Here is a 13,204-nt window from a genome sequence, read left to right as displayed (position 1 = left end):
GCCAGTCCCTTTGCCTTTTCTCAAACTCTTTGAAAGTTCCCTTGGGAGTTTCTAATCATCCCTCCTAGCCACCATTCTTTTATTCCTAGGGGTTGAGTTATCAAGCTCTCTACCCTCTTTGAGAAAGGTGTTAACTAGCCTGCCATTCATGTTACCCAGTCATAAGAAGATCTTTTTACATCTGAAGGAAGCTCTAAACTGCTGTCAGTAACCTTGAGGTCCAGCTACCCGGCTTGGCCCTCTACTTTCCCCAGGCAAAGTCATTTGAGGTCATTGCCTAACAGAAACCAGGCTCGAATGACCTGTTGAGTAGAGGTTCTTAACTGAGAAGTGAGGGGGGGCATGGGTTTTACAATGATGAGGATGGGATGGGATGTGCAAGGGAAAAGGCAGGTGAATGTCTTTTGAAAGGGTATATGCTTCATTGTAATTTCATACTTGGAGAATTTTTAAAATATATATATTTTTATAGTATAAATTGCAAAGAAGGAAGCATGACAAAACGGTGGTGCTAATGCAGCATTTCTCTATGGTGGGATGGATGGAAAGTGGAATTATTGGAATCTACTGGAGATAGGAAATTTTTATATATATCAAAAAGGGATATGAAGTTGAGAGATGTTGTGGGACCTTTGGACAAAGCCTTGGTATAGCTTATATCCTTTTATTGTCCCAGATTCCCAAAGGAGTTTCAAGTAGCCTAACCTAAAATTTTCCAACTCAGAACAAAGTTAGCTGTAACACGTAGAAACTTCTAAGCTGTATTCATACTTTTTCCTTTTTTTTAAAGCAACAAAATTGGAAATAGTACATGTGACACATTTAACTTTTAGATGTGTTCTGTCAAATAATAAACTAATACTTATAACAGTCTCTGAACTATTTGGATGAAATACGGTTTACATTAGTGAGTATATATGTGTATATATATATATTTATACACACACACAAATATTATAAGGAAAGATTTATGAAAACTCACTGACTAGTGAAAGATTGCTTCAGAAAACATAAATCACCAGAGATCCAAGGAATAGCTTTCCCTGAGGGGGCGTCAAAAGAATTTGCATTTGAATTGGATCCTGAAACTCTAAGCTTGAATTTACCACCTATTCTTCAAGAAATGTTGTAGTTATATATAAGATAGCACCATAGAAATGAAATTCAATGACACAAAATTGGTTGCTTCTTTTAAAAATTATCATCAGAATTATGTTACTCTACTGAGCTGATTCTTGCACTAAATTCAGCTTGTCCCCATAGCATCAAGAATCTGACTTCAAATGGATTTCATAAATAATCCTTTTTAATAAATATCATGCTTCTGTGAAATGTAGAAAGAAATATTACGAACCCAACAAGACAAAAGATCTGGGACTAACTCTGCTTAATAACTGGTAAAATTCTTCATATTGGCTTCTAAAATCTGTTTCCATTGCCAAAAAATGGGTATATAAAGGCACAAAAATTACAATTTCTTGTGGACTGAGGTCAAATCCTCTCTAAATACCAAGATATTTATGTCTTTACAGACTCATTGATCAGTTTGGACTGCCACTTGTGATTCATCTGGTCCATATCCCTAAGGATGAAGTTGGCTAGAGTGCAGTGAGCATTGTCATAGCTCACTGCGACCTCAAACTCCTGGGGTCAACTGATCCTTTTGCCTCAGCCTCCTGAGTAGGTGGGTCTACATGTGTGCACCACCACACCTGGTTAATTTTTCTATTTTATGTAGAGACGGAGTCTCGCTCTTGCTCAGGCTGGTCTTGCACTCCTGAACTCAAGCAATCCTCCAGCCTCGGCCTCCCTAAGTGGTAGGATTACGGGTGTGAGCCACCACCGGGCCTGGCCTATAAAAGATTTTTCTTATCAGAATATATATCTATTGAATATATATTAGTTATATATATATTTTGGATATATATAATTTTCCCTTCACCCTTGGAAGGTTTGCTGAAAAATCAACTCACAATAAGGCAGATTAGTAAGAGAAAATTATCAAATTTAATTTAACATGTATAACTGAGAATCCTCATAAAATGAAGATTCAACTCCCCAACAGGATTCAGAAGCTTATATGCCTTTCTGGTAAAATGTGTTATGGGAGGGAGGTAAAGAGGAATTCTGTTTAGGGGCAATCAAGGATTACTAGGGAGGATGAATGGATGGGGAACAAAGATGAACTGCCAAATAGTTCCCTTTGGAATGAAATGAGTCTGAGAGATGGGGCATTATGTTCTTTTTTTTTTTTGAGACAGAGTCTCACTCTGTTGCCTGGACTAGAGTGCCGTGGCGTCAGCCTAGCTCACAGCAACCTCAAACTCCTAGATTCAAGTGATCCTTCTGCCTCAGCCTCCCGAGTAGCTGGGACTACAGGCATGCACCACCATGCCCGGCTAATGTTTTTTGTATATATTTTAGTTGTTTGGCTAATTTCTTTCTATTTTTAGTAGAGACAGGGTCTCACTCTTGCTCAGGCTGGTCTCGAACTCCTGAGCCCAAATGATCCACCTGCCTCAGCTTCCCAGAGTGCTAAGTGTCTTCTTCAAGAGTCTCTGCAGAGGTGGTCACATTCCTGGTCTTATAGGGAGGGGAAGAAAAGAACAATTGTTTTCCTAGGTGAGTCTGGATCTCAGGCAGATAGAGAAACTTCAAAGATTTTGGCAGAAAGAGTGGTGGTGGTGGCGGTAGTGGGGGGGCGGGTCAGAGAACTTGAGGCTTCTTCAGACAGTCCAGCATGTCAAAATGCCATATTTTGGGGGAAAAATATTTCTAATTTCCTTTATTGTACATCTGTATATCTTTAACTACAAGCTGAGTGGATGCCTGTTAGCACCTGGCTCTGCCCATTCCTTGCTGTAGGCTGTTTATTGGACCCTTTTGTGCCTCAATTTCCTCACATCTAAAAATGGTGATAACAATTGTAGTTACCTCATAGGACTGGTGAGAGAATTAAATAGATAATATGAGTATGAAAACCATGTGCACATAATAAGGGCTCAATGACTCTTATGGTTAGTATATCCAAATGACTGACAGTCAAAGTATGATTGAGGGCTTAAAACATGTCCTTTAATCCGTATTTTGGTAGTGTTCTTTCCAGTTGCATTTTGTTTGGTGCACAGTGTAGCCATCAAATTTGTACCATATTTAAATCCATGCCATGAAATAAGCTGTTACATATTTTGTTTAGGGGCTTAAGAAATTATTTCTTCCAAGGGTTAAAATTATTCAACCTTTTCCTGATGACAGAGGAAAGGAAATAACATTTGTTGAACAAATATATCGTTTTCTTTTTCAGCTATTGTTTCATCTACAGAATGCAGAACTCACTTTGGAAGAGGTGGTGGGGATAACGCCATTTGGAAAGTACACAACACAGGCTGCGCAGCAGAGCACAATAAAGTCCCGAACTGTTGGTTAGCTCTCAGGTCCTGAAGAAATGAGAGGGTTCACTGGAATCTGATTTTCACTGTAGAGAAACAGTCCTTTTTGCATGGCCAAATGACTCTTATTTTCCTAAAATTACTCTAAGAATATATTGTAACATAAATTTGAATAAACTGACTCACAGGCCCCTGTGATTTAATGTCTGATTTGCTACTGAATCAGCAGTGTTTGGCCAGTCTATCTTCCCGTTTTTTCTGGATGTTTATCCTTAACCTTAGCAACCAACCAAACTTTGAGTGAAATATCAATATTTAAGAGTGAAATACTGGAAGGCATATCAACTTTGGCTGTCAAACTTCCTGTGCCAAAAAAAAAAAAAAAGAGTGAAATGCATTGTTAGTTTACTGATTGTTCCACAGAGACTGAGTTTGCGTAGTTTACATTTTTGTTCTTCTTTCTGCTTTACTTTTGATATCCTGAATGCATGACAGTTTGGCTTTTTTACCCTTACTATTCATCAACTTCCAAATACTGGAAAACATATGCCTTTGTGTCTTCAATTCACATGAGAGATTTGTGTTATCTTAAATGGTAGTGAATATGCAATCGTAAGAACATGAGAATAATTCTGTTAATGAACAAACGATTAACAAATATGTACAATGTACACAGTACATTCGTTTATCTTCTGGCAGTCAAAAATTGAAGTCCCCTTCACCCCAAGATGAAGTATTTTTCTTTTGGCCAGATAGCTACAACCCTCTGTTTCTAAACCCAGAAATGTTTTAAGTTGAAAAAATAGTGCTCACTTTTACTGAAAGCCAATTTTAAACAGAGTTTTTATTTTTATGCCACTTAAAATATTATAAAAGTCATACACTTATAATCACAGAATTACAGTTTTTGTTTTGACCTTGAAAAGCACTTGACACATACAATATAGTAATTTTCGAAAAAAGTAAGTGATCCTGTGTCTTTCCAGGCTTCATACTGGAGCAGGCAAGGGAAAGGCATGAAATGCTTTTGCATTAGCTCCTGGTCCTTAGCGATGCCTCTCTCACGAGTCAAGGAACCCTTAGAGCTTGAAAGATCATTATTTCATATCCTCATTTTTACAGAAAGAACTTAAGGCCAGAGCGAGTAAGCGACTTGGTTAAGACCTGCAGCGCTCCAGGATCTTCTCCCAACTTCACTAGTAGGAGGCCGCTGTCTAGAGGCCATGCCTTTCTTTAGGACCTAATAAAGATAATTTCGAGTCTCTTGGAAAGATGACTGGACAACAGAGGGGCTTGTGAGAAGATTTCCTCCCTCTCCTAATCCGTCTTCTCGTCCTTTGCTTCTGTTCGCGGCATCCCCAGCGCCCCGGTGGACATCAGCCGCCCGCAGGGCTGCGGCGCGGAAAGAGGCGGCCGGTGGCTCCGCTGCCCACTTGCTCCGGCCACAAGCCCCGCCTGGCCGAGGCCCGGGCTCCCCGGCCGCGTGATGCAGCCCAAAAAAGGCGCAGGACCGCACGTGTCCCCGCGGGCACCTGGGGCCTCCCCCGCCGCCGCCCAATCGCCGCGGCCGCCTTGCGCTCGGGCCACCGGGAGACCGGGCCCGGGAGACGCGCCGCCGCCGCCCGCCGCCATGCGGTTCCGGTTCGGGGTGGTGGTGCCGCCCGCCGTGGCCGGCGCCGGGCCGGAGCTGCTGGTCGTGGGGTCGCGGCCCGAGCTGGGGGGCTGGGAGCCGCGCGGGGCGGTGCGCCTGAGGCCGGCGGGCGCCGCGGCGGGCGCGGGGGCGCTGGCGCTGCAGGAGCCGGGCCTGTGGCTCGGGGAGGTGGAGCTGGCGCCCGGGGAGGCGGCGCGGGACGGGGCGGAGCCGGGCCGCGTGGACACGTTCTGGTACAAGTTCCTGAAGCGGGAGCCGGGAGGAGAGCTCGCCTGGGAAGGTACTGGCGGCGGGCGCCTGCCCCTGGCGCGGAGCGGGGGTTCCGGCCCGCAGCCCTGGCCTGGGCCTCGACCTCGGCCTCGGCCGGGCCCCACGGCCCCGCGGCGCGGCTCCCGGGCGCCCCGGGCTGACCCTCCCTGCCGGCCAAGCTGGCGCTGCCAGCCGCGCCTCCCGCTCCCTGCTGGCTCCCTGGATTTGAGCAGTGCCCTGGGAGCGCCTTCCCACCCCTTCGGTCGTTTGACCCTCCGACCTCGTTCCCACACCGCCAGTCCCAGTGTTTTCCTACCGTGCCAGCGTCACGGGCCAGTTTTCCTCGTCGCCCACGCCCGGGGTCCTCTTCCCCCTCCGCGTCCTCCCCGCGGCTCCCTCGGCTGCCTGCGCCGCGCGGCTGGCGGCTTCGCTGCTCAACCCTGCCTCAATTGCTTTTTCTGCCCTCGTTTTCTTGCCCTAGTTCGCTAAGCAATGATCCAGCCAGTGAAGTTAGCCTGTTCCCTAGCTCTAGACTGCAGCGTGCTACTTATTGCATAGAATTCTTTTTCTTGATTTTGAGAATGAATTTTTGAAAGACTTTAAGAGTGTTTCCCTTTTTGGATTTTTTGGCATCCCAGATATATGACAATTGAGTCATGACCTAATTTCTTAAAATATGAAAATAATACATGCTGGTTGTAAAAAAAAAAAAGTAATAAATATGCAAAGTAAAAAAAAAACTTACACTGTCTCCTCCACACAACACCTTAAGCATGCTGCCCGCCCACATCATATATGTGATGTGTATGTGTATATATAATTTTTACAAAACTTGTATAATATAATTCTGAACCTTGCTTTTTCTCACCAATACGTTGTGGGTAGCTGTCAGTGTCACTACATAAAAGATGTATTTTATTTTTAAAATGACAACAAAATATTCTACCACCTACCAGTGAGCATTTAGGTTGTTTTTAGTTATCATTTTTCCTCTGTCAAGTTGGAAGTCCACATGCAGTTATCTTTGAGCATTTGGGAGCGTTTCTGCAGGGTGGATTCAGAGAAGCAAAATGATTAGGTCAAAATGTAAACTAACCATATTTTACATTTTAATAAGAACTTCCCAATTAGACCCTAAACAGGTGATACCGATGTCAACTTCTGCCAATAATGTATGAATTGAGACAGCCCTTTCTTTAAATGAAATGTGCAAGGTGGAAGATTGGAGTGGATGAATAGTTGTCTAAAGCCAATGAAATGAATATTTCTTTAGGGGTTCATATGAAAAAATGGTTCATTTATCCCATAATGATGTGGAAACAAAGAATCATCAAAGAAGATGAGTGTGCTGGAATATGTTCATATTTTATCCTTGTTCCTCCTTTTTACTGTCAGGTAGCATTTATTGTTTTTTTCTTTTACTATTCCAGAATTGAAAGGTACCCTCTTCAATTTATCCTTTCTTTACAGGGTGGTACTATTATTACTAATAATAGTATTCTAGAATTATTTTTCATGATAAAATAATATCTGATAATTTTAATAAAAATGTAAATGGTGCAAAACAGAAATCTTCCTTTTCCCCACTCCCTCTTTATTTTTAGCTTTTCTTATTCCTCCCAAACCTCTGAATAATTTGCTTATGTTGCTATTTCTTAATTTATCATCTTTAACTTTTGATTTTAATTTTTCTAAAACTAGTTATATAAATTATATATAACATTTTTATTAAAATTAGGCAATAGCTTACTTACATATTCCCCTCCCTCTCCTGACTGTGGTTCATTATTACTTTTACATTATTAGGTTTCCTAATTGTTAGTTTGCTGTCTTGTTTTAGGTTAACAGATTGATTCTAAGAATTGTAAGTTAACAAATAGCATTATAAGAGGCCATGTAGTCATGTGTTTAAGAGCTAGTTTTTTTGGAGCCAGATTGCCTGGGTTCACCAATCAGTATGGGCCCTAGGGAAAGTCACTTAACCTCACAGTGCTGTCATGGAAAGGATTAAACTGCCTAATAAATGAACTTCCTTCATTAGAATAGGATATATATGAAGAATTTAAAAGAGGACATATGTTAAGTGTCAATAATAGGTAGTTATTATTTTTACTATTATTATTAGGAAACCAAGTAGTGCAATTAGACTCATAAAAAAAGAAAATAAAATTTTGTGACATGAAAACCATACCTCTGGAAGAAAAAATTTTCTTTTCTTCACTATAAATCATACTCAAATTTTACTTAAAATGACACTAGAGTTTATTTTACTTCATATTTGGACTGTATTGTTCTACAACTTATTTTAAAATTTGTTGTTAACTTCTTTTAACCTAAGAACTACACTCATTCTCAAAATTTCCTAGCTTAATTACACTATTTGATGAATGCAAATGAGCAAATTGCTTCTTTTTTTATTTATAAAAATTTACGGAGTACATGTTTAATTTTGTTACATACATAGATTATACTGCAGTCAAGTTCAGGCTATTTGGGTACTCATCACCTGAATAAGGTAGCTTATACCCATGAACTGGTTCCTCATCATCCACCCCCAGCACCTCTCACCCTTCTGAGTCCCTTGTCTATCCTTCCACTCTCTACGTCCACATGTACACATTTTTTAGCACCCACTTATGTGTTAGAATGTGATATTTGACTTTCTGTGCTTGGCTTGTTTCACTTATAAATTGCTTATTTCTTGAAAACATTTTTTTTCTCCTTAAAGAGTTAGGATTCCTGTTCTAATTTACATTAATATATAGCTTTCTGAGCACAGCTAAAAACCTGAGATTTAAAAAAAAAATGGACTCCTATGTTAGTTGAACTGTTTTGAATTCTCCGTCTTCCTTTCTCTTGAATACATTCATCATTTTGTTGGATTGTATTCTCAAATAATTTTTAAGAAATAGTATATGGGAGATAAAATATCTGAGTCCTTAAATTCCAGAAATGTCTTTATTTTGTCCTCACACTTGATTGATCATTTGGTAGAATATTCTGGTCTTAATTTTCCTTTTGAGGGCTTAGCCTCAGTACATTCTAGCACCCATTGTGGATGATACTTCTAATGTCAAACTAAGCTCATTTCTTTGTAGGCAATCTGTTTTTCTTCCCCCTTTTAAACTTTTCTTTATATTGTTTTATTAGGATGCATCTGAGTCTTTCTTGTTTGTATCACTTGGTACTTGGTTGTCTCTTTTAATTCCAGGGATTGTTTCCTTCAACTCAGAGAAATTTTCTATTATTTCTTTGAGTAGTTCTTCCTATTTTGTCTATTTTTTCCTTTAAAATGTCTGTTAGCCATAGAGTTTACCTTCTGATTATGTATTGAGCATCTCTTAACTTTTCTCTCATATTTTCTGTCTTTTGTGTTAGAATAGATTTCCCTGCCTATGTTTCCCAGATCGCTATTTGGTTTTTAATAAAATTATTTTAATAAAATTATTTAGTCCTTACACTGAATTTTTCACTTTTGAAGTTTATATTTTTAATCTCCCAGATTATTCTGTTATTCTCTGACTTCTATTTTTTCCAGAGCTGCTTGTTTTTTACTTATGGATATATTTATACCCAAACTTTTCTGAGGACATTAAATAGAATTGGTTAAAAGTTGTTCTTGTTTTACATTAACTTTTTTTTTCCCTCTGCAGTCAATTGCTTTTTCATGATGTTGGTTTCTCTTTAATATCTGGTAATCCTTAAATGCCATTCATTTTTATGAAAAAAGGATATGTTGATCAAGGCAGCTGTGCTGGTTTCCTGTTAAAGTTGTTTATGTTTATCCAAAATCTTTAAATGGGAGGACACTCTTGGTATACTGGTTACTTTGGCAGATTTTGTGGAGGAGAAAGTTTCCTTCCTCAAGGTGTGTGGCTGGGGAGCTCAAGATCTTTACCATTACCGAAGTAAAAAGAACTTTACTATAAGGTGGGATGTTTTAGCATATTTTATTCTTGAATGGAGTTGCCTTTTTCTTTTGCCTGCAGGTCTACTGGGTGGGTCTATAGACATCTCAGAATCTGCTGTACCCAATCTCAAATCCCCACACCCACACTAGGACTCTTTGGAGGAAAACCTTTCCCTGCTGTGTTTAGAGCACACTTATTTTAGGTTGGTGATGGCATAGGGTGGAAGAAGGCAGGTGGGAAACTTTTCTTTCAACTTTTCTTCAGACTGGCATGTGTTTAGTTGTTAAGTTTCCTCTTTTATGTTGTTTTGTACAAGTCTTTCCTAACTACCTTCTTATTCTTTCTCATAGCACCTATTCTTTTTCCTTATACCTCTTATTGCAGTTCAAAATCACATTAGTTATGTTGGCTTGCATTCCTTAGTTGCAAGTAATAGAAACTGAATGTGAACCAGCCTAAAAAAAGAAAAAAACATTCATTCATATAGCCAAACTGAAAGAACCATGGAGTACAGCCTCTTTCTCCTTACATGCTTTCTAACGCTTTCTCTCTTTCCCTCAGATTTGCTTTTTTAAGGTCTTGGCTTCATTTTCTCAAGCCAGTTGACTCTGCCAAGCTAGACTTTCCCACAAGGAGCTCAGGCTTACATGCTTAAAGTCATAGAGAAAAAATATTGGATGTCAGGTGTAGTGTCACACTGCATTCTCTTGGCTTTTTCCTCAAGGCAACAAGATGGTTGCTGCAGCTCTAGTTATCACATCTGCATTCAGTGGAATAAGGGAGGAGAAGGAGGGGTGGAGGTATCAGCCACTGGTATCCCCTTTTGTGTAGAAAGCAAATAATTTTCTGGAGTATCCCTCTATCCCCACTTTTTATGTTTACAATTGGCCAGGACTTTTGTGCTTGACTACCTCTACTGCAAAAGTGACTGATCCAGCACATTGCTGTCCTGAAAAAAAATAGGGTTCTGGTTACCAAGAAGAATGAGAAGAATGGATTTTAGGAAGGCAATTAACAATGTTTGCTACATTTGAAAACAAAAGATACCATGTACATTATTTATTTGTTTGATTTATGTCTTACCACCAGACTTTGAGCTCTATAAGGGTAGGGACTATGGGTATTTTGTTTCATATCTTACAATCATAGTTGAGGCATGGTTGCTGCTCAGTAAATATTAGTTGAATGACTGAAAGCACAGAGCAGAAAGAGATGAGGGTTTTATCATGTTTATAATATACTAATTACTTCTTTAGTCCTTTCAACTAAGTTACTCTTTGTCCTCACAACACTACAGATACTCATTTCTATGTTATATAAATAAGAAGAGGGAGACTTTCTGTAGGGTATAACATGCTGTTAATTCCATCCAGTGAAATTTTCTTTTTTCTTTTTTTTTTGTTTTGAGACAAAGTCTCACTCTTTTGCCCTGGCTAGAGTGCTGTGGCGTCAGGATAGCTCACAGCAACCTCAAACTCCTTGGCTTAAGCAATCCTTCTGCCTCAGCCTCCGGAGTCGCTGGGACTACAGGCATGCACCACCATGCCCAGCTGATTTTTTCTATATATTTTTAATTGTCCAGATAATTTCTTTCTATTTTTTAGTAGAGACGGGGTCTCGCTCTTGCTCAGGCTGGTCTTGAACTCCTGACCTTGAGCGATGCACCCCCCTCGGCCTCCCAGAGTGCTAGGATTACAGGTGTGAGCCACCGCGCGCCTGGCCATCCTGTGAAATTTTCTTTTCAGGTACTATATTTTCATCTCTGCAAGTTTCATTCAGTGCTCTTGTGCATCTTTTCCTTTTGTTCTTATTTAGTTTATGTCTTTCTGTAAATTCTTGACCATATAGAATAGATAGGTAGAGTCCTTGTCTTCTAGTTACCTTGTATCTATCATATTTGAGCATGGTTTCTAACAGATATTGATAATATTTTGCTTCTTTTCATGCCTTTTTTGGCAATATAGCTGAGCTTTATTTGTGGATTTTTTTAACATATGTTGGATCATATATATGTATTGTTAAAAATAAACTGTTTATTCAGAAGAGTTTTAGATTTACAGAAAGGTTGCAAAGATACACTCCTTACCCCATTTCCTCTATTGTTAACATTTTATATTAGTATGGTACACTTGTGAAAATTAAGGAACAAATACCGACACATGATTGTCAAACATCAAGTACCTTTCTAGTGAATTTTCTAGGCACTCCAGTGATTCCTCAACCTGGCTGTGCATTCGGATCACCTGGGGAGCTTTTTAAATGGACAGATTCTTGGGCCAATCACAGACCTACAGAAGCTTCGTGGGTGGATCCTGAGAATCCAGTTTTTAAAATAACAGTTTTATTGAGACATAATTCACATACCATAAAATTCATCCTTTTAAAGCATACAGTTCAGTGGTTTTTAGTACAGCTGGCCTTCCATATCTGTGCGTTTTCACATCCATGGATTCAACCAATCTCAGATTGAAAATACTCAGAAAAAAGAAATCTAGAAAGTTCCAATAGCAAAACTTGAATTTGCTGCCTGTAGAGTGCTGCACTGATTCCGCTTGAATAAAGTGATGTGTAGGCATTATAATATTATATATTATAATATTAGGTATTATAAGTAACCTAGAGATGATTTAAAGTACAGCAGATCCTCGAATCACGTCTTTCCTATAACGTTGGTGAGAAAAAAAAAAAAGAATTGATCAGGCTAAGATCCCTGTCTGTGTGGAGTCCGCAGTTCTATCCATGTCTGCCTGGGTTTTCTCCCGATACTCAGGTGTTCTCCCACATCCCACCTGTGGCCATAAGGTTCATCGACGTGTCTCCACGGTCCCAGTGTGAGTGAGTGAGTGTGAGTGTATCCTGGCCAGGGCTGGTGCCCACCTGGCACCGTGAGCTGCCCTGTGGGCTCCAGCCACCTGCCACCAGAACTGTAATGAGAGGGTTGGAAAATGAATGAATGAGTGCAAGTGATTGTAAAATAAAAATTGCTAAAGTCTATGATAATCGTCCAAATGCACGACAATAAGCAATGCGGTCCAAAAGAGCTCAGGCAGCTGCTGTGTTTGGAGCAGGGTGATGGGAGGAGGCGTCCTCATAGATTTTGGTTTGCAAACATTTGTTCCTTGATCTAACCCACCACTAGGATGACTGCCCTCACTCGCTGATTCACCAGAAATTGGGTAAATAATTATCTTACTTGCTTTTATTGATCTTTCTTAAATGTAGGTATAGCTCACATTTACTTCAGTGTGTAATATTACAAGAGTGTTGGTCTTTATCTAGAAGTTTGGTGATGTTTTTGTGACCCATGCTGCAGGAACTTCACTCTTGTTTATATCACTCAGCCTATGGTAAAATTGGTTTTGTTATATGTCATTTCACTTAAGGTCACAGTTTCCAAGAACTTATGAATGACCTTGTGAGGACTTGCTGGGCATGGGAGGATGTGTGCAGGTTATAAGCTAATATTATACCACTTTATATCCGGGACTTGAACATCTGCAGATTTAGGTATCTGCAGGGGGTCCTGAGACCAATCCCCTGTGGATAACAAGGACAACTGTATGTTCATAAAGTTTCGTAACCATCAACATGAATTCTACAACACTTTTGCCACTTTTAAAAGAAACCCTGTGCTCATTACCAGTCAGCCCCTATTCCTCCCTTCCCCGCCCTCTGACAAACACTAATGTAAATTCTGTCTCTGTGGATTTGCCTATTCTGGTTATTTCATACAAATGGAATCAAACACCATGTGGCCCATTGTAACTGGCTTCTTTCACTAATTGTAATGTTTTCAGGGTTTATACATGTTGTAGCATATCTCAGTAATTTCATTCACTTTTATTGCTGAGTAAATATTCTGTTGTATGAGTGTACCACATTTTGTTTATTCATTCATTAGTTGACGGACATATAAGTTGTTTTCACTCTTAAAATAATGATGCTATGAATATTTGTGTACAAATTTTTCTGTGGACATATGTTTTTACTTTATTTGAGTATAT

General features: G+C 39.8%; 1 protein-coding gene across 2 annotated transcripts in view; it reads left to right on the top strand.

The window, feature by feature from the left end:
- Positions 1-5,019: 5,019 nt before the first annotated feature.
- Positions 5,020-13,204, top strand: part of EPM2A (EPM2A glucan phosphatase, laforin) — a 70,959-nt gene continuing 62,774 nt past the window's right edge. For both annotated transcript variants that reach the window (XM_045544523.1, XM_045544524.1), the window contains exon 1: positions 5,020-5,320. In XM_045544523.1, the coding sequence (XP_045400479.1) occupies positions 5,020-5,320 (301 nt within the window). The remainder of the gene's footprint in view (positions 5,321-13,204) is intronic.

The sequence above is a fragment of the Lemur catta genome, chromosome 2 (assembly GCF_020740605.2).
Source record: "Lemur catta isolate mLemCat1 chromosome 2, mLemCat1.pri, whole genome shotgun sequence".
Classification (NCBI taxonomy): domain Eukaryota; kingdom Metazoa; phylum Chordata; class Mammalia; order Primates; family Lemuridae; genus Lemur; species Lemur catta.
The sequence above is the reverse complement of the archived record's forward strand: the minus strand, read 5'-3'. Positions and strand labels throughout refer to the sequence as shown.